Source organism: Triticum aestivum, chromosome 4B, assembly GCF_018294505.1.
Source record: "Triticum aestivum cultivar Chinese Spring chromosome 4B, IWGSC CS RefSeq v2.1, whole genome shotgun sequence".
Classification (NCBI taxonomy): domain Eukaryota; kingdom Viridiplantae; phylum Streptophyta; class Magnoliopsida; order Poales; family Poaceae; genus Triticum; species Triticum aestivum.
In genome coordinates, this window is record NC_057804.1 from 36,766,108 (window position 1) to 36,788,085 (window position 21,978).

The 21,978-nt window shown below is 48.0% G+C and overlaps 1 protein-coding gene across 2 annotated transcripts; it reads left to right on the forward strand.

The window, feature by feature from the left end:
* The first annotated feature begins 12,959 nt into the window (after positions 1–12,959).
* LOC123094345 (DNA (cytosine-5)-methyltransferase DRM2-like) lies at positions 12,960–17,066 on the forward strand. 2 transcript variants are annotated; one of them, XM_044516371.1, is made up of 9 exons: positions 12,960–13,224; positions 13,377–13,443; positions 14,071–14,199; positions 14,319–14,427; positions 14,521–14,567; positions 14,657–14,827; positions 15,383–15,482; positions 15,587–15,648; positions 15,731–17,066. In XM_044516371.1, exons 2-9 carry the CDS (start codon positions 13,435–13,437, stop codon positions 16,910–16,912), a joined length of 1,809 nt encoding a protein of 602 aa, XP_044372306.1. In that variant the 5' UTR covers positions 12,960–13,224; positions 13,377–13,434; the 3' UTR covers positions 16,913–17,066. The 2 variants fall into 2 exon arrangements, with proteins under 2 accessions (XP_044372306.1, XP_044372307.1); XM_044516372.1 differs by lacking the exons at positions 12,960–13,224; positions 13,377–13,443 and having other exon boundaries at positions 14,062–14,199.
* Positions 17,067–21,978: the final 4,912 nt, after the last annotated feature.

Consider the following 21,978-nt stretch of genomic DNA (forward strand, 5'->3'; position numbering starts at 1 on the left):
AGGAAACGGCGTATGTGGGGTCCACACAGGCATGTCTACTCGACTCCCCCCACATCGAGCGAGGAACCCTAGTTGCAGTTCATGGCCAACACCAACCAAGATGCAGATGCGGTGGCTCTGCCTTTAGTCCACTGCCCGGACTTCGCGGCCAGTTCGCCGGCGACCGCTTCTACAAGTGTCGCAATCATACATGTAGTTTGGGAAGTCGGCATTGTTGCCTTTCATCCTGACAATTTCGTACGCCATCTGCATCCTTAGGTATGAAATCAAACCCTGGAGGGAACATGTCTGTTAGTAACTGCATGTTTGTGATCTCAATAGTACTGAAGAGGTTTGCCAACTTACTAGGTTGGCAGTGTTATCAGCTTCAGACCATCGAACTCTCTGACTCTGATGTAGTGTAGTACGTAGAAACCGCTCTCAGAACTGCTTTTTTTAGTAGGTACTAAATCATCAGTTTTTTGCACACAGATGAATGTATCAAAATTTTGAGTTTCATAAGTTCTGTTTTGGACAAGCTTACATGGTGCAGTTCCGATGCCAGGCTTTGTTATACTTGTAAGTCCATGGGGAAGTAGCAAAATGCCAATCTGGATAACACTCATGAAGGCACTGAAAGAGGGCACGTAGAATGCGCAGACTTGTGTCTATGTGTTTCTTCTCTATTGTACTCCTTGGTGAGTTTGCCAGCATGGGGTCCATTACGTATAGAGTTTTTGCTGTGATATAACCTTCAGAAGTCATGACAAGGACAACAAAGTGTTGCTGCAGGCGTGGTTGATTTGTGGACAGTCATTTTTGACTGCTCTTGCTCTGCAGCTAGGAGCATGCCCATGAATTCAGACTACAGAGAGGTGGAGCCATTGTCAAGTTTGTTGAAAATCTGGAGCACAAGATGGGAGCATCTCTCAAGGTGTTCATGTGACAGAGTCTCTCCAGGTGGCTTGTGGTTGATGGCAAAATGCAGCACTGCATCACGAATCCTTGAGCACACTGCAGTGCTGATAAATTCTTTGGTAGCAATCCTGACGGCAGCAACTGAATGTGTACTGTCCTGACGCGCTGGATGTAGTCCCACTGAATCGCCATATAAGAGGCAATTGATTTTGTCTGTACATTTTGCCAGAGAAAAGCAGTTAATCTAATCAGGAGTGGTAATTATGCACATGCTTCCTTGTACTTGTTGAACGACACATGTTGCACCGCACCGTTACCCATGTTCAGGTTGCATCGGTGGAAGAGTCCAAGCCAAGATAGACTAGGATCTCTAGTTAGTTATCATATGGTTGTAATCTCCTCTTATCTCTTTATCTCTTTCTCTCCAAGTCACAATGTAATCTGAACATCATTGTACGCTATGCCAGGAGTTGCGCCCTGGCCTATATTAACACGTAGCCGTCGCCCAGGATGGGTACGACGTTCCTCCACATGGTATACAGAGCCTGACTCTTCCCATCTAGCGTTCCTCCTCTCCACCGCAGCCTCCTGCCATGGCTTCATCCGCCGCTGCTTCCTCCCCTCTCTCCGGCCAGATCACCGAGCGCCTCACCCGCACCAACTACGTCTTATGGCGCACCCAGATCACGCCACAGCTGAGAGGGGCTGGAGTCTTCGGATACGTTGATGGAAGCACGGCGGAGCCGGCCAAGCTCGTCGTCAGCAAGGACAAGGATGGAAAGGAGGAAGCCATCCCCAATCCCCTCCATGCCGTCTGGTTCAGAGAGGACCAGCAGGTACTTGGGTATCTTCTCAATAATATGTCAAAAGAAGTATTAGTGCAGGTGACTTCCATCGAGCATGCACGAGAGCTCTGGACAGCGTTGGCGAGCATGTTCTCGTCGACGTCCCTGTCCCGCGTCAACAACATCCGAGCTGCCCTCACAAATGCGCAGAAGGGGACGCAATCGGTGGCTACCTTCTTCGCGTACATGCGGGGACTCGCCGACGAGCTCGCCGCGGCTGGCAAGCCGTTGAAGGATGATGAACTCATCTCGTACATCCTCAACGCACTCGACATGGAGTATCAGCCGCTGGTTTCCGCCCTCGACGCCAGAACCACTCCGGTCACCCTCGACGAATTGTTCGGACAGATGAGCAATTTTGATCAGAGGATGGCTCTTTTCCAAGGCGCGGGAGGTGGCTTCAAGTCATCTGCCAATGTTGCCACCCGCGGCCGTGGCGGGGGCTCTCGTTACCGCGGTCCACCGCGGAACGGAAAGGGCAGGAGCGCCCACAACAGCAACAGCAGCGGCGCTACCAACACGCGCGGCGGCCGGCCTCCCTCCTCCAACAACAAAGGCCGCCGCAACAGCAGCTCCAACAACAGATCACGCCCCGACATCAGGTGCCAAATCTGTGGCAAGCCGGGTCACTCGGCAAAGGACTGCTGGTATCATTTTGAGGAGGATGAAGATGACTCATCTCAGGATGAGAAGGTGGCCGGAGCTGCTGATGGCTCTTACGGCGTCGACACAAATTGGTACGTCGACAGCGGCGCCACAAACCACATCACCGGTGAGCTGGAGAAGGTGACCATGCGTGAGAAGTACCGTGGCAAAGATCACATCCACACTGCAAGTGGAGAAGGTATGAAAATTAGTCATGTTGGTCACTCAATTGTTAAAACCCCTCATCGAAAAATTCACCTTAGAAAATTTTTGCATGTCCCTAGCGCCTCAAAGAGTCTTCTTTCAGTCCATCGTATTGCTATTGACAATCATGTCTTTCTTGAATTTCACCCTCATTTCTTTTTGATCAAGGATCAGGCAACGAAGAAGGTGCTTTATCGAGGTAGATGCGTTCGTGGGCTCTACCCTTTGATTCCGGAGATTAGAAGACTCAATAAACAAGTTTTTAGTGCCACTGAAGTGTCTTCAACACGATGGCACGATCGTTTAGGGCATGCATCTTTTTCTTTAGTTGAGCGTTTGCTTAGGAAAAATAAGCTCCCATATGTTGGAGAGCGGGATGTCGAAACAGTTTGTGATTCATGTCAAAAGGCTAAAAGCCATCAATTACCTTATCCAGTTTCTACCAGCATTTCTACAAAACCTTTGCAACTTGTCTTCTTCGATGTGTGGGGTCCTGCCCCCTCTTCTGTTGGTAGACACACGTATTATGTGAGTTTCATAGACGACTATAGCAAATTTTCCTGGATTTACCTTCTTAAGAAGCGATCCGATGTGTTTCAAGTCTTTCTGAACTTCCAAGCTCTTGTTGAGCGCCAATTTGATTGCAAAATTCTTGCTCTCCAATCTGACTGGGGTGGAGAATATGAAAAGTTAAATTCTTTCTTTCAGAAAATTGGCATATCTCATCATGTATCTTGCCCACATGCTCACCAACAAAACGGGTCTGCTGAACGCAAGCACAGACACATCGTTGAAGTTGGTCTAGCATTACTTGCTGGTGCCTCTATGCCCCTCAAGTTTTGGGATGAGGCTTTCCTTGCGGCTGTTCACATCATCAACATGCTACCTAGTCGTGTCATCAACTATGAAACTCCTATTGAGCGTCTCCTTCATACCAAACCCGACTACACTATTCTTCGAGTGTTTGGTTGCGCCTGTTGGCCCAATCTTCGTTCCTACAACTCTCACAAGCTCATGTTTCGCTCCAAACAGTGCGTCTTCCTAGGCTATAGTGCTCAACACAAAGGTGTAAAGTGCCTCGATGTTTCTACTGGTCGCATTTATATCTCTCGGGACGTTGTCTTTGACGAGACAAAGTTCCCTTTTTCCGACCTACACCCCAATGCCGGAGCCCTACTTCGCAAAGAAATTCTTCTCTTGCCTTCTAGTCTCACCGGCATCACCCAAGGGGAAAATAATTGTAGCGACTCAATGTTGACTAATGCTCATAACCACTTCCATGAGTTTTGTGATGATGCAGATGATGCAAACTCTGAAGAAAATGGTGCAGAAATCGACAAAAACAATGAAGAAAACGCTCCCAACATGCCACATTTTATGTGTCCACGTTTGGGGAGCAGATCCTCCTCGGGATTGATTCCCCTGCAGGCTGGCAGCGGATCGCCCTCGGAATCTGGGCCGTCCCAGACTGACAGGGCGCGGGATCCCGCCTCGTCTGGCGAGCGGCGCAGCCCCGCCTCCGCGCCTACCACGTCGCGCCTCGCCACTGGCTCAGGGGCTCCCTCCGGCCCGCACCACTCGGACGCCCCCGCGCGGCGCACCGAGAGTCGCCGGGCCCCCGCTGGGCCCCTTCACTACGAGCGCCGCCAGTCGATTGGCGCACAGCCTCGTCACCTGGCGCCAGACGCGGCCCCCGACGTTGATTCGGGCCGGTCTCCTGATGTGGCCCCAGACGCGCGATCCGACGCGGATTTGGCCGGGCCCGCCTCATCATTGCTGCATGATGGGCCTGAGCCGGACGTGCTGCTCCATCGTGGATCTTCTGCGCCACGAACCGTTTCGCCCGTACCACCTCCCGCTCCCGATGCCGCAGACGATCCGTCTACCCTGCGTGATGACGAGGTGGCCGGGGCAGGGGGCGCCATCGGGGGATCTACTGCGCCGGATATATATGTTGCGCCTCCTGTTGCTTCACGCACACGTCTCCAAAAAGGGGTAACTAAACCAGTTAATTACAAGCAAATAACAAAGTTTGGTCTTGCCTGCTCTACAGATGAACCACGCTCTGTTGGTGAGGCACTCAATGATACAAAGTGGAAGAAGGCCATGGAAGAAGAACACCTGGCTCTTCTGAAAAATCACACATGGCATCTGGTTCCTCCAAGGCAAGGTAAAAATTTGATTGATTGTAAGTGGGTTTTCAGAGTAAAACGGAAATCTGATGGAACCATAGATCGCTACAAAGCCAGACTCGTTGCAAAAGGCTTTAAAGAACGATATGGTATTGACTATGAGGACACTTTTAGTCCTGTTGTCAAAGCTGCAACTATTCGTCTTGTGCTCTCTATTGCTGTTTCCAGGGGATGGAGCCTTCGACAGCTAGATGTGCAGAATGCGTTTCTCCATGGCGTTCTGGAAGAGGAAGTATATATGAAACAACCTCCTGGGTTTGAGAACAAAAACAAACCGTTTCATGTTTGCAAACTTGATAAAGCTCTATATGGACTGAAGCAAGCTCCCAGGGCCTGGTACTCTAGACTCAGTCAGAAATTACAAGCTCTTGGTTTTATTCCTTCTAAGTCTGACACGTCTCTGTTCATTTACAATAAACTGAAAACATCCATATTTGTTCTTATATATGTTGATGATATTATAGTCACAAGTTCATCTGATGAAGCAATATCCGGGCTGCTGAAGGATTTGAGTGCTGAATTTGCTCTCAAGGACTTGGGAGACTTGCATTTCTTCCTAGGGACTGAGGTAAAGAAACAAGGTGATAGCCTCCATCTCTCTCAAGAAAAGTATGCTTCTGACCTGGTGAGAAGAGTTGGGTTGCAAGGTTGCAAACCTTCACCAACTCCGTTATCTAGAACAGAAAAATTGTCACTTGCAGAAGGAGAACTTTTGAGTCCTGATGATAGCACCAGGTACAGAAGCTTGGTAGGAGCACTTCAGTACCTGACCTTGACACGACCTGATATTTCCTTTACTGTGAACAAAGTCTGTCAGTTTCTTCATGCACCTACTAAAAATCATTGGACTGCTGCTAAACGTATTGTGAGATATGTGAAAAATACCATGAACCTTGGTCTTACTTTTACCAAGTCCTCATCCACACTGGTCAGTGCTTTCTCTGACTCTGACTGGGCAGGATGTGTAGATGACAGACGCTCCACTGGTGGGTTTGCAGTGTTCTTTGGTCCCAACTTAATATCATGGTGTGCAAAGAAACAAGCTACCGTGTCACGATCAAGCGCAGAAGCTGAGTACAAGGCCCTAGCCAATGCCACAGCTGAGATCATTTGGGTTCAGTCCATGTTGAGAGAGCTTGGTGTGAGAAACACTCAAGCCCCATGCTTGTGGTGTGACAATCTTGGTGCTACTTATCTATCTGCTAATCCCGTTTTTCATGCAAGGACTAAACATATTGAAATTGATTTTCATTTTGTTAGAGAACGAGTTGCCAATAAGCAATTGGACATTCGTTTTGTACATTCTCGAGATCAGGTTGCAGATGGATTCACCAAAGCCTTGCCCACAAGAAACTTTGAAGAATTCAAGCGTAATCTCAACTTAACAAGGTTGTGATTAAGGGAGGGTGTTGAACGACACATGTTGCACCGCACCGTTACCCATGTTCAGGTTGCATCGGTGGAGGAGTCCAAGCCAAGATAGACTAGGATCTCTAGTTAGTTATCATATGGTTGTAATCTCCTCTTATCTCTTTATCTCTTTCTCTCCAAGTCACAATGTAATCTGAACATCATTGTACGCTATGCCAGGAGTTGCGCCCTGGCCTATATTAACACGTAGCCGTCGCCCAGGATGGGTACGACGTTCCTCCACATGGTATACAGAGCCTGACTCTTCCCATCTAGCATTCCTCCTCTCCACCGCAGCCTCCTGCCATGGCTTCATCCGCCGCCGCTTCCTCCCCTCTCTCCGGCCAGATCACCGAGCGCCTCACCCGCACCAACTACGTCTTATGGCGCACCCAGATCACGCCACAGCTGAGAGGGGCTGGAGTCTTCGGATACGTTGATGGAAGCACGGCGGAGCCGGCCAAGCTCGTCGTCAGCAAGGACAAGGATGGAAAGGAGGAAGCCATCCCCAATCCCCTCCATGCCGTCTGGTTCAGAGAGGACCAGCAGGTACTTGGGTATCTTCTCAATAATATGTCAAAAGAAGTATTAGTGCAGGTGACTTCCATCGAGCATGCACGAGAGCTCTGGACAGCGTTGGCGAGCATGTTCTCGTCGACGTCCCTGTCCCGCGTCAACAACATCCGAGCTGCCCTCACAAATGCGCAGAAGGGGACGCAATCGGTGGCTACCTTCTTCGCGTACATGCGGGGACTCGCCGACGAGCTCGCCGCGGCTGGCAAGCCGTTGAAGGATGATGAACTCATCTCGTACATCCTCAACGCACTCGACATGGAGTATCAGCCGCTGGTTTCCGCCCTCGACGCCAGAACCACTCCGGTCACCCTCGACGAATTGTTCGGACAGATGAGCAATTTTGATCAGAGGGTGGCTCTTTTCCAAGGCGCGGGAGGTGGCTTCAAGTCATCTGCCAATGTTGCCACCCGCGGCCGTGGCGGGGGCTCTCGTTACCGCGGTCCACCGCGGAACGGAAAGGGCAGGAGCGCCCACAACAGCAACAGCAGCGGCGCTACCAACACGCGCGGCGGCCGGCCTCCCTCCTCCAACAACAAAGGCCGCCGCAACAGCAGCTCCAACAACAGATCACGCCCCGACATCAGGTGCCAAATCTGTGGCAAGCCGGGTCACTCGGCAAAGGACTGCTGGTATCGTTTTGAGGAGGATGAAGATGACTCATCTCAGGATGAGAAGGTGGCCGGAGCTGCTGATGGCTCTTACGGCGTCGACACAAATTGGTACGTTGACAGCGGCGCCACAAACCACATCACCGGTGAGCTGGAGAAGGTGACCATGCGTGAGAAGTACCGTGGCAAAGATCACATCCACACTGCAAGTGGAGAAGGTATGAAAATTAGTCATGTTGGTCACTCAATTGTTAAAACCCCTCATCGAAAAATTCACCTTAGAAAAATTTTGCATGTCCCTAGCGCCTCAAAGAGTCTTCTTTCAGTCCATCGTATTGCTATTGACAATCATGTCTTTCTTGAATTTCACCCTCATTTCTTTTTGATCAAGGATCAGGCAACGAAGAAGGTGCTTTATCGAGGTAGATGCGTTCGGATCAGGTCACATGTACAATGAGCAGGAACAGCCAAAAGTACACAAGCACCATGCATGCACGTAGATCAATCACAAGCCTGGGCGAAAAGCTGATATATGCTAGCTATTACATGAATGAGTTCTTTTATCTGTATCGAGCCGGTGGAACACTAATCAGATCTTGCACTCTCCAAAGCAGCTCTAGTCAGTCGGATTTATCCACTGTTGGGATCGGCTTAGGACCAGATTTTATCCCTGTAATTAACTCTACGTCGGCTGCCATCATAGATCTAACTTGTTTACCAGGGAATATCATTGTTCTCTTAGCCGGATCTATACATCTAAGCAAGCTCCAATACATCTTGTCACCACCACCAGAGGCTCGTGTTGTCAGGAGTGTGGCTAAGCCGCTCGGCTTGAGCAGAGGACAGGAGAAGGCGGAGATGTTGGTCACCTGGCCGGTGTTCGAAGGCGCACCTGATGGATGGAATTACAGCGGCGTCACCTCCTTACAAGGTACTCTCTCCGTTTCTAAATATTTGTCTTTCTAGACATTTCAAATGACTACTACATACGGATGTATGTAGACATATTTTAGAGTGTAGATTCACTCACTTTGCTCCGTATGTAGTCACTTGTTGAAATGCCTAGAAAGACAAGTATTTAGGAACGGAGGGAGTAGTTGGTTTTTTCGGTCCCCGGTTGGTTTTCTTGGCTGCTTGTTCAAGCTTTCGGAGCGGTGGTGTGGTTCTCCTGGGGTTGCAGATATCTTTTCCGTCATATTGCGCGTCGTTATGTCGACGGAAAACGTTGCCCTGTAAAAAACATGTACCGTATGCATCTATCTGTACCAATTGAACATGTTATAGGACGCCCGTTATCAGCCGACGGATGCCGTGGGCCATGTTACGCATTCATCACCGTACGCTGCTTATTTACGTCCGCGTACGAACCATGCTACAGGCTGTCCCCACCATGAGCGACTTGTTCCATTGGTCCACGTACCGGGATCAAACGCGCTCGTCCACGCTATCGCCGCTCTCTTCGTTAATCAGTCTGCACAGTGGTGTAACCCTTTATCCCTCATTTAGCAATATCAAGAGCCATGTGCCTGCTGTTTCTTTCTGTTAGTCCTTGGGAACTTCCTTCTGCATCAGTTCCATGGGTTTCACCATGGGAAAACACTGGTTTTTACCCACACAACTGCAAACCAGACACCACCCAGTGAACAGCATTTGCGACGAAAATCCTTTTTTGAGCCTGGGCTCATCTGCACCCATGTTGAATAAAAAAATCAAAATAAATACTAGAAAAATTCAAAAAAATTCATTTTTTTTCTCATGGTAGACAATTTTGATGTGTGAGTTCCGTCCCAATTTTCAAATCATTTGAACAACTGAGCAACTCGGCAAAAAAGACAAATTCGGGGTCTGTAAAAGAGTTTACTGTTTATGTACTGTTTTGACCCGATTTCTCTTTTTTTGCTGAGAGCTACCCAGATGTCCAAATGAGCTAATATTTGGAGCGAGCTTCACGCGATAAATTGTCTACCATGAGAATTTTTTTTTGGAATTTTTTGATTTTTTCTAGCATTTGTTTTGAATTTTTTTCTGGCCGGGTGCAGATGAGCCTGTGCATCGAATCGCTGCACTTGTTGTCTTATGCATGGTAGCAACAAGGGTATGCTTGGTAGGTAGCCAACTCCAAAAGTTGCCAATTTTTTCCAAGTTTCCCTAGGTTGGCAAAATAACTGGGTACTAACAAATTAAACATTTGGTAGCCAAATTGTTGGCTTGCCAACATATTGGCATACCAATTCTTGGCTACTAACCAAGCATGTCCCAAAATTGCATACTCTAGTATGAAAAACAAACAAAGACTGTATCAACAACAAAATGACGAAGCGACCGGTGGATAGGTTAACAACAAAATGTCAATTCTCACCCGTGCACCTGTGATAGTTTAATGGCCTAGTTTATTTGAGAAGGGCTCCTTTCAGTTTCTTGTTCATAAAGGTCAAATTTCACCTCAAGTTGGTAATGCTTGTATTTCTATTTGTAGAGGGAAGAACGTGTGTGTTACTTGTTGGTAATTAACTAATTATTCAGAAATTATTCAACTTGAGTGAACAGTGCTTGGTCCCAATTAAACTCCAACCGATCACAATTTATAATAAACTGGAGCTTCCCAAAACATCAACCCTTGCATTTCAGTCTTTTTCAAAAAAAAAAAAAATAAAAAAAAATCTTGCATGTACTAGCAAACATATGGAAAAATACATGCCACGGTTTATCTAGAGCTATAACTATTTATATCATGTGCAAAAATAACAAGAGAAGTGATTTAGCCTTTTTTCCTATTTAGAATATGGAACACAAATGATATCATATTGATGATTCTATTTTTTCGATTATAATCTCCAACAATCCTCAGATGCATGAATGGTTTCAGTTTATTTATTTTGCTTTATTTAGATTTGTTCTTTACTTTTTGGGAGAATTTCCTAGTGTGATTTGGACCTTTGAAGTTTTAGGGGAAAGAAATTAAAATTCATGAAAATCCCACATAAATAAGAACTGGCAAAAATTCATAAAATTAAAACAAAATAATTTGTATATCATACAAAGATGAAATTATTATTCACATTTTTCACGAATCAATAATTTATTATACTTTATGGATATTTGAAGATTATCATCCTTAATCCATAGCATTTCCTTCTACCCTTCGCTTTCTTCACATGTTGTTTTAATAGCCCTAACTGAAGAGAAAGAAAAACATCAAACTGGTTCAAGTTAACTGTCTTTGGAATGTTTGAGTTTAAGTAGAGAGGTATGGGCTTTATTAATTTTTTTTGCAGGAAAAACTTTCAATCTATTCATCTTCAATCATGGTAGTACAACGAGCACTAGAAATAATAAAAATTACATCCAGATTCGTAGACCACCTAGCGACGACTATAAGTAGTGAAGTGAGCCGAAGGCGCGCCGCTGTCATTGCCCCTCCCTCGCTGGAGCCGGACAAACCTTGTTGTAGTAGACAGTCGAGAAGTCGTCGTGCTAAGGATCCATAGAACCAATGCACCAGAACAGCAATCGCCGTAGATGAAGAGGGTAGATCAAAAGTATCCAACCTGAAGACACACGAACGAAGACGAACGACGAACAGATCCGAGCAAATCCACGAAAGACAGATCCGCCGGAGACACACCTTTACACGCCCATCGATGATGCTAGATGCATCACCAAAAAGGGGGCTAGGCGGGGAGACCTTTATTCCATCTTCAGTGAGCCGCCGCCGCCTTGCCTTCCTGAGCAGGACACAAACCCTAACGAAGCTCGAAAAAAGATGTAAAAACGGAGCCTTCCCACCGGCAAGGGCCGAGATCCAGTCCACCTCCATGGCTCTAAGGCCATCGGAGACGGGATGGACCGGCGCCGGCGGGAGGCAGAGAAACCTAGCTTTTGGGAGGTGGCAGATGGCTAGGTTGCGTAGTCGTCGCTTCCTTCTTTTTCTGATATGGGCTTCATTTATGTGACTAGGAACTTATGATCTCCTTAAAAATACACTATTCCTTCTAAGGTAATCCTTAAATGCAGTAAATAAATAAACACGAAAATAAATAAAGGATGATGCTAGGCGCCGGCGCACCGGTCTAACTTTTCGGCCGGTCAGCCCGTGGCCGTTTGATTAGCACAAGCACAACCGTCAGATCTGGAACTGTCCCCGTCCTCGCCTCATCTTCAACCTCCTGCATGAGGAAAAAGGAGAGGTAAGAGAGCGCCGCCCCCGCACGCGCCGACCGCCTCGCCTCCTCGTCTTCCCTCACCACCGGTCGCCGCCCTCGCTGTCGCTACCGGATCGTGCCACCGCTGGTACCGTCCTCCTCGTCACCGCACGCAGAAACGTCCGCATAGCTCGTTGTCGTGCCGGTTGCAGCAAAAAAAAGGCCCACGCCGCCGATGGTAGTATCTGTCGTTCTCGCTGGTTGATGCAAATAAACAGGGCGCTGCCTCTGCCGTCACAACTCAGCCGTTTGCCGATGGTAGCAAAAAAAGCTGCCGGTTGTAGCATTCGGGTGGCTGCTTGTAGCAAAAAATCTTCCAGCAAAAATAGGGTGATGTTCTATCAAAAACCAAAACAACGGTGGTAGCAAAAATCGAAACGGGTTCCAGCAAACCAAAACTCCATTGGTAGCAAAAATGCAAAATTGGGAGTTCTTCCAACAAAGCAAAAAACGGTGGTTGTAGCAAAAATTAGTGCTGCTTCCAGCAAACCAAAACGCCATTGGTAGCAAAAATGCAAAATTGGGTGTTCTTCTAGCAAAGCAAAAAAGGATGGTTGTAGCAAAAAAATGGAGCCGCTTCCAGCAAAGCAAAATGCCACTGATAGCAAAAATGCAAAATTGGGTGTTCTGCCAGCAAAAGCAAAAGACAATGGTTGTAGCAAAAAATGGGGCTGCTTCCAGCAAATCAAAATGCCGGTTGTAGCAACTGGTACGAGGGTAGCGCCGGCTAGCCGGAGTGAAACCAGGGGTGGGGGTAGGCTCCTAGCACGCTGGATGTAGGGGAGCTGAGCACGCCGCCGGCCGCAACACCAGCGCATTGCCGCAGCTAAGCACCGCCGCAGCTCCAGTGCGCCGTCGATTGCTGCTCCAGCACGCCGTTGGTTGCAGCTCCAGCGCATCACCACGGCTCCGCACTTCCTGGATGTGGTGGTGGAGAAAAGAAACGAAGAGAGAGAAGGCAGGGAGAGTTGAGCGGTGGAAAAGATGCAAGGGGATGGGAACGAGAAGATAAGGTCACTGCCGCTTTTCTTATGGGGCCCGCACGAGGACACGTTTAACGTAGCCACGGATGGTTGCGTGTCGCACTGGTCAGTTCGATCAAATCAGATCCAACGACGCACGTGTGTCCGGCGCCGCGTTCGGCCGGTGCACCGAGTGGAAAGGTTTCCCATAAGGAAGAGGGAGCATGTGGGGCCGAGAGGGCACGTGGGCCGCATGATTGCTTTCGATCGTACGTGACCGGCCGAACGTTCCGCCGGCGCGCAGCAGGGAAACGTTTCCCATAAATAAAACATACTTGAGTGGCCTTAACGAGCAATGGGCCAGTTCAGTTAAGGCCCAGTTATAACCAGCTGCTACAACAAGTGGAGTGGACTCGTGTCGTCGCTCCAGTCCTCTTGTCTGGCTGTGACCTGGTCGGGCCGCCGCCTCCTCTCCACCTCCTCACACTCCGCCACCTCCGCACCGCTCCACCCCGCCGCTCCGACGACCATCGACGAGGCGAGGAGGCGATCGTTGCCCGCATTCCTCACCGGAGACCCCCGGCGGCGCCATCGGACCCGGAGCCCGCGCCATCCTGACCAGGCACCGCCCGCCGCCTCCCCCTCCGGCCCCGTCCACGCTCGCGGCCGTCGCATCATCGCACGTGAGCACGCTCTCTCCCCGGCTTCCTCCCTTCTCTCTCTCGTGGCTAGGGTTTCGCTCCGGAACGGGGATGCCGCCGATTTCGCGGGACGTGTGTCCGCTCCGTCCGTACGTCGGCCGCCCTAAAATTGAATGCTTTTTTCTGGTTCGCAGGGAGGGAGCTGTCTAGGACTTGGCCGGGTGCTTCCGCTCTCCAGGCAGTTCAGGAACAATGGCGGTGGTAAAGCCCTCATCTCCTCTCCTCTCCTCGATTCCGATTCTTTGTCGTCACAGCCGAGAAGAGACCGAGTACACTTAGCTGGTTTCCTTTTCTTCATGTTGTTAGATCAGATGTGCTGCAATCTTGCTGTAGGCAATGCAATTTCCTCTGCAATCTGGAGACTTTGGTTTCTGTAATGTTTTTTTTTTAGGATTTGCAAAATGTGATCTTGGACAACGGCAGCAAATTCATTCTTGAATGCGGCCACATGGCGAGGTTTCCATGTCTAGTGGTGGCTAGCACTTAGCAGTCTTTAATTTGGAACCGCTAGTGATGATTCATGCTATGGTTGCGATTGCATGTGATTAACCGTGCACGGGGTTTTGACATCTGTGGGACGACGTAAATGTTCGGTTGGATCGTAAAAGGTGCCAGTTTTCTTTCTGTTTAAACGCGTTCTAGACCTTATACTAATTGAAAGTGGCTGTGCTAGTTTCTTGTCTGAGGCTTCACTTGCGATGTCGCATGTCTGTTGTCGGCTTGTGGCTCGGTGTGTTATGCCCTTGCATTATTTCTCTTCTCCATTGCTGGTGGTTTGCTTTCGCTGTTATTCTGTGCGTTTGAGTTGTGTTGTCACTCATGTTACAGATAGTGGACTTGGTTAGCGATGATGATGTGTTCGAATTGGACGAGGGCAATGATGGTCAGGTTGGGGTCTCGTCTTATCCAGCCCGGAGAAACGCGGATGCTCCTGGCCCGTCCAGGCTGGTGAGGCAGGTAAGTGATAGAAGTGGGTGTCTTTAAGCACAAGTGCACAAGAGCTAGTCATTGCTCGTATACGGTTATTATGTTGTTATGACTTTGATCTTAGTCTGATGTTTGTTACTGATCTGAAGGACGCTGATGGGATGGCCAACGGGGCAACTCCTTCTGCCTCGTTAGTTGGGATGTATGTAGAAATGGGTTTCCCGAAAGAGATGGTATTGAAGGCCATCAAAGAGATTGGTAATACAAGTAGTAGTCAGTTCCATTTGATCATTTCATTCGTGTTGTTGATGTTTTGCACCTTCAGTTTTTAACCTTTTGTTTTGCTTTCAGGGAAGAGGGACGAAAGTGCAGTGCTGTCACTACTTCTTGCATATACGGTATTTGTTGATGTGCTCCCATATCTGAGTTGACCTCTTGCTTCATGGCGGGAAGGACAGTATGTTAAGATTGGTCATGTGAAATGCAGGAAGATGACGACTCAGTGGGTAGCTGCTCTACTTCTCGCCGCATCCCCCAGCGTGTTGAAGATGATGATGATGATGATGAAGAAGAAGATGATGATTTTGATTTTGAAGACTGGGATGATGATGTTGATGCTGGCCAAAGGGATCCTCACTCTGATGGTTCTGGTGATGAGGTACATACTTACTTATCTTCAGCTTGGTAATAGAATTTCTTTGATTATGTGGATTGTGATATATATGTACATGTGAAACATTGTTGATCTGTTTATTAGCTGGTATGATCTAACGTATGAGACCATGAGTTGTTTCCATCGAGTATGTTGAAATGTGTCTAGAGGGATGGAAAATTACTAGCTACATAAGCATTAATCACTTTCATGATTTATGGGTTATCTAGATATGTTTTCACTTATTTAGGACGCTGCAAACACATTTATGGCTGCTCTAGGTAGCTGTGTCAAGTAAGCCGATGAAGTACTGGACTGAGTTCATGCACACAAGAATAACTCTTGTATTATACATCTCAAACGGCATTGCAGGACATCAAATCGAGCTCTTAAATATTAATTTTGTGAACCCCCCATCTCCTTTCTTCAGGTCTTGTGCATCATGTTGTACAATTACATTCACTACTAGTATGTAGTTACTAGTTACTTAGTTGGCATCAAAATGGGTGGTGAGATGTAGAAAGTGCTTTCTAACCTCTGTTTTGCTGTTCTTTTGTGCAGGAGTTCCTACAAGAGATGTCACAGTTGGACAAGCAAATCAAGTCCTTAGTGGACATGGGATTTCCTGAAGATGAAGCAAACAGAGCTCTTAGAAGATGTGGTATGGCTCTCCTTTTGTAGTTGTTGGCTTGATGATTAGGCTTTGTTGATCATACTTTAATGGGATGGTACCTTATGCTTTATATTTTGTTCAAACTTGGCCAGGTCTGGATACCCCTATGCATGTACTGGTTGATTCTATCTATGCATCACAGCATGACCCTGAGGTACATTGCAGTTTGCTATACATGTGAATAATAATGGTTTCGTTGTTAATTTCGATGCATTGACACTGGAATTCGTTTGCAGGTTATGGATGAGAATCGCTTCAGTTCCTGTGTGGGGAGAAAGAAAGCAAGGTTCACAGAAGATAGCAAGAAGAGGAAAAGATACGGAGGTGGAGCACATGGAAGTCAACCCCCATGGGATGGTGGTCATGAAGAGTCAATTTCTCTGCCAAAGCCAATGGTGGGATTTGGCCTACCTGGTGACCGACCACGGTCAGTGGGCAGATGGCTTCCTGCACATAGTATGAGAGCACCTTTCTTCTATTATGAGAATGTGGCACTTGCTACTAAAGGTGCCTGGGCAGAAATTTCAAGATCCCTATATGGTATTGAGCCAGAGTTCGTAGACTCGAAGTACTTCTGCGCAGCGTTAAGGAAACGGGGTTACATCCATAACCTCCCAACTGAGGGAAGGTCAGTTTTGCGTCCCATCCCTCCGAAGACCATTTTCGAGGCCTTCCCCCAGTACGAGACGTGGTGGCCCTCGTGGGACCAAAGAAGGCAGCTCAATTGCCTACAAACTTGTATGGCAAGCGCAAAGCTGACTGAACGGATCCACCGTGCTCTTGCAAACTCGACCGATCCACCAACTCAAGCTGTTCAGAAACGTGTGCTGGAAGAGTGCAGGAAGTGGAATTTGGTATGGATCGGGAAAAACAAAGTTGCTGCATTGGATTATCTGGAAATGGAGTTTCTGCTTGGTTATCCAAGGGACCATACCAGGGGAGCCAGCAAGAAAAAGAGAGACAAATGCCTTGGAAATTCATTCCAAGTCGATACTGTTGCTTTTCATCTGTCAGTGCTGAAGGATAGGTTTCCATGTGGTATGAACGTGCTGTCCCTATTCAGTGGTATCGGAGGAGCAGAGGTTGCCCTTCACAAGCTTGGCATACGGATGAAGACCGTGGTTTCTGTGGAAATCTGCGAAGCGAGTAGGAACATCTTGAGAACTTGGTGGGATCAGACTCAGGATGGCACTCTGATAGAGTTTCGTGATGTGCAGTCTCTCACGCATGAAAAAATCGCATCACTTATCAGACAACTTGGTGGCTTTGACTTGGTGATCGGGGGAAGCCCATGTAACAACCTTGCCGGCAGCAACCGGCACCACCGTGTTGGCTTGGAGGGCGACCAGTCTGTGTTGTTTCGTGACTATGTTAGAATCTTGAACTCTATCAAGTCGATTATGGCGAATGTAGGATGATGATTGCATTCCATGTTCTTCTAGTCCTTATCCTTAGAAACCCTACTTCATTTAGGTTTGGAACATCAAGTAACTGTGGTGAAAGTTTATTTTGTAGACAGACCGGATAAACTTGGAGCTCTGTGTTTGATGCTTATAACTATTTTATTACCTGCTGGCCTTCATTTGGGAGAAGTTCAATTTTTGCTGACAGAGAAGAAACTTGTTTTGATCTTTGTGAATACTGAATTTATTGCTTTCCGATTCATTGTGTTTTCATTCTACACTTGTGGGTGGTTATGGTAGGGTTGGCAATGTTGCTCTGCTCCTTTGCAGAGCCTGGGAGAGCAGGGGGAAGGGCTGGCAATCTGCTGCAAAGTCAAAGTGCGCATGGAAAGGTACATCTCAGAGCTTTAGGGAAAGGACTCATGTGCTGCAGATAGAGTTTCTTCCCTTTGCAGAAATAGAGGCTAGCTACTGCATTACCTGGAAAAAATTTATGTGCTGGGAAATTGGAGAGTGTAGCTCTGTATTTTAGTGTTTCTTCCCTTGGTTAAAGTCCATTTCTTGCATTTGTTCTCCTTCCTGTGGCTTTGATTTGTTTAATCAGCTGAGATGCGTTCGAAATGTTGTGTTGATAATCTTAATACGTTCAGTTTCCACCAAACAAGCTTTCGTGGAAGACATGTTACTAGATATTTTTATGTGCACGTTCATGCTTAGGTGCAGATTTTGGTGCTATTTTCTTACCATTTATGTATTCTAAGGTAAGTTCATGTCTGCTTACTAGTCTGTTCTTGTTGATGGCCCAGTAACCTACCATCGCTTATACTTCGATGCTGGAATTCGGTCAAGCAAGCACCCAGTGACTGGACTGGCATTGAGAGAAGAGCTGCATAATCTTCAGGTTGCCGGTTTGTCATGTCATTGAAAATCTTAAAATCACCGTGGTTATATGCATACACCTGTCAATCAAATGTGATAGAAGGACAAACGAATACCACTGTATTTCGACAAAGTTAAGCTTTATGACTGGCCAGTTTTCGACAAATAATGTAACCCAGCTAATGGCCAATTGCAGATAAATGTTCAATGTAATTTCATAGGCAAAAACTGAAGCTAAGAAACCGAGGGATTAGCGTATTTGAAAAACTGCAAAGAAAATTGTTTGCTTTATTGGGAATGTAACCCAAGTTAAATAAAACTGATGGCCAGTTTGCGACTGGCTAATGCTGCGTTGCATTACGCTGCCCTGTGAAATATAGCTATTTAAATGGAGTTTTACAAATTTTCCAGTTAATTATTTCTGCTATTGCTGCTCTGAAAGATCCTATCAGTTAGCATTTACATTTTCCTGTGGAACATATCTAGTTATATGGAGTTTAACAAATTCTAGGAGTATAATATTTCTGCTCACAAACATCATATCAATTTGTTGAAGTATCAAAGTAAACATAATCAAAGGTACATACATTTCAAAATCAGCGCAATGCCAAACTCAACTAATAAAGTTTTGGAAAACATGAGCGACCTCGGCCCTCCCTTGTTGATGTTTTTCCGCTTGTCTCTAAAAAGGACTCTAGATTGGATCACGGATACTTTTTGTTGGTCTTTACACTGGAACATCCGACCGCGTATTTTCTGCAAGCCATATGCTCAGTTCTGCTTGCAAGTCATCAACTGCATGGTAAAAGATTAAACAGGCTTCCTTGAAAATGCTGGTCTTTTCTACTTTACCACTTTGCATGGCAATTAATTGATCTGTAAATTCTGTTGACAGCATGGATCGGATAATGGGTACTTCTAATTTATTCGCAGAATCCAGTGGTGATGGGAGTTGTGCTGTGCCAGATCGTGCGAAGGAAGTCTGGATGCGAGCTGTTGTTTTTCTTTCTTTCTGAAGCAGCTTTGCATGTGAAGAAAATTTGGGCAAGTTGGTAGTGCATCTTGAGCATTTTCCTTGAGAATTAACCTTGGAGATATCCTTGTGCACCAGTAAATTCTTGTTCGTTGCTAAGCTAACTCCAATATATGCAATGTAGCAGGGGAATGCACGGTTCATGCTGCAAATCGGCGGCATTCACCCCTGAGGAATGGCCTTTTTTTCTAGCGTAGCAGGAGAAATGGGGATCAGAGGAAGGAGAAGGACCGGTGGCCTGTGATCACTGGAATCCTCCATCCCACCGGGTAAGTCGCAAGTTGCTTTGGGCCGCCATCGCCACGAGCAGCTAGCCTTGACCGGTTCGAGCGAGTTGCGGTGTCGATCGCCCTGTTTGTGCTGTCGCCATTGAACGTGGAGATGCGGCCTGAAGCAGCTGGTTAGTACGCGGTCAGCTGCACGCTTCACGCGCCTGTCGAGCCTAGCACGCTTTTGCTAAAGATTAGGTTGCCAAAATGAAAGTGCAAACTAAAACGGCGCTGATATTTATTCAGGTTGCCTTATGTCGCTCTAGAGATTCGTTCATACTACGGCTGTTCATGTCGATCCAGCTTGAGATTCTCGACACTTTGCCTGGACGAAGTTACCTCCAGGAGAAAGGCAAGGGCGACGGGTGGAGACGAGAAAGAAAGGATCACATGTCGCTCCTCAAAGGCATCATGGAGGGTGCCGAAAGGCTGGAGAATGTGACGAAGATGTGTGCACCATAGCGGGGCGGCGGCATGTGCATATCCCACCCGGCAAGCGAACCAAAGCACCTTGATGGGGATGGCCTCACGCCGTCGTCGATCACTTGCACCTTGATGGCTTCATGGCCTCCGAATCTGGCTACGACACACCCCATACCCTGCCATCTCGCTGAACCCCTTTGCACTGATGCAGCCACCAACAGGATCCGTGCTTTCAATATTGCCATATGACCTCGGTATACTTTAGAGGATCTCCACTCGCCCCTCCACCCCCCAACAGCCCCCCGCCTTTTTTTTCCACCGGTGCCGGAAAAAAAAACCAGTCGCCCCCTAGGACGCCGAATTCCGCCGGTTGGACCCTTTTTTGGCCCGGCGATCGCAGGCCGAACCCAGCGTACTGGGGGGCACTTTGGCTCCGGCGGAAGGAAAAGTGGCGCGTGGGCCGCCACTGTTAGACGAGAAACGACTTTTCCCCCGCCCAGATTCGACCCCGAGCGCTGTAGGACGCCACTCCCCCTTTCGCCGCCGTGCCGATCCCGGCCCACAGCCGCCGCTCCACCGCTAGAAAGGCCATTTCCCCGGCGGAAAGAGAGGGTTTCGCCGCGGCAGCCTTCATCCCGCCCCTGGGCGAGCTTTCTAGCGCTCCGGCCACGCATGTCGGGGGATACCGGCGGCTGCGCACCCACCACGCCTGCCAGGTGTTCGGATATTTGCATGTTCGGCGATGGACTTCGACAACGAGGAGGCGTTCGCGGCGCTGTTGAAGGAGGAAGCCGAGGCCGACACCCAGGACGAAGAGCACCTCATGGTCCTCACCGCTCTGGCCGACATGTTTGTGAGCAATGCAAAGCCGCGGCGAGGTGGCTCGGCGCCGGGCTGCCGTAAGAGCAAGCAGAGGCATCGACCGGAGGGCTATTGCTTGCTCTATGCCGACTACTTCGCCGAAGCTCCACTGCACGACGAGAAAGTAATTCGGCGCCGTTATCGGATGAGCCGAAAGCTGTTCCTCAGGATTGTGAATGCCATCCGGGAGTTCGACAACTACTTATTTGCAAGAAGGATTGCACCGGCACAGTTGGATTCTCCTCACTCCAAAAGTGCACGACAACTATGAGGGTGCTTGCATACAGAGCTCCCGGTGATATACTGGAAGACTATGGACGCATGACAGAGTCCAGCACCATTGAGTGTTTGTGCAAGTTTTGCAGGGCAGTGGTGGCAGTGTTTGGACCACAATACTTGCGATCACCCAATGCTAGACACTGCTCGGATCCTAGCACAGAATGCAACAAGAGAATTTCTTAGGATGTTTGGAAGCATCTACTGCATGCATTGGGCATGGAAAAACTGTCCATTTGCTTGGCAGGGGATGTACAAAGGCGCCAAAGGAGCTTGCAGTGTGGTACTTGAGGCAGTGGCCACACATGACCTCTGGATTTGGCACTCCTTCTTTGGTATGCCAGGAACTCACAACGACATCAATGTACTGCAATGATCGAATGTCTTTGCCAAGCTTGTTGAAGCCATGCTGCTTCAGTGAACTTCGAGGTCAATGGGCGCCACTACAACAAGGGATACTACCTAGCAGATGACATCTATCTGAGATGGTCCACATTTATGAAGGCCATCTCAAACCATGTGCCAGGAGGCAAGAACTCCTACTTTGCCAAGTGTCAGGAGGCTTGCAGGAAGGATATCAAGCAGGCATTTGATGTGCTCCAATCTTGATTTGCTGTTGTCTGGTACCCCGCTCTGACCTGGTCGAAAGATCAAATGTGGGAAGTCATGATTGGCTGTGTCATCTTGCACAACATGATCATTGAGAGCGAGCAGGAAGAGCCAGTGTTTGACACTGAACCATACTACATGCAAGGTCCTCTTGCCCAAGTTGATCACCAGCTACCGACATCATGGGTTGCCTTCCTCAATATGCGTCAGGAGATCCGAAACCCGCAGGTGCATCAAGAACTGCAACACAATCTGGTAGAGCACCTATGGAGGCTCAAGGGCAACACCTAGTTCGACGTGTGATGAACTATGAGTTCTAATTTGTGTTTGAATTATGAGTTTGCTTTGTTGAACTATTGATTTGTATTGATTTATGTGATGAACGCCGAATTTGGGTTGAATTTGTATTGATTTATGTGATGAAATATTTGAGTTTTTGTTGAATTTGTGCCGAAGCACGCCGAATTTGGGCCTCATTTGCGCTGAATTTGGCCGAAATCGGCGGTTGGGGGGTGAACTTGGGGTCTCAGCTGGGAACCCGAGCCCCCCTCCACGCCGATTTTACCGCCGGTTGGCCCCCAAGCGGCGCTATTTCAAGCGCCTGGGGGGCTGAACTCCAAACGGACGCCCCTCTTGTCCAATTTTTGTTTGTTTGGGTCGTTCGAAGGGGCCGGTGTCCGACCTCGGTTGTGTTTTCGCTGCAAGGATGCCCAACCGGCCTATCCATTTGG

Excerpts from the sequence above, each read along its gene's own strand:
- LOC123094345 (XM_044516371.1), top strand. Across the intron at positions 14,200-14,318 it reads CGTCCAGGCTGGTGAGGCAG|GACGCTGATGGGATGGCCAA; the intron begins GTAAGTGATAGA and ends ACTGATCTGAAG. Across the intron at positions 14,828-15,382 it reads CTGATGGTTCTGGTGATGAG|GAGTTCCTACAAGAGATGTC; the intron begins GTACATACTTAC and ends TCTTTTGTGCAG.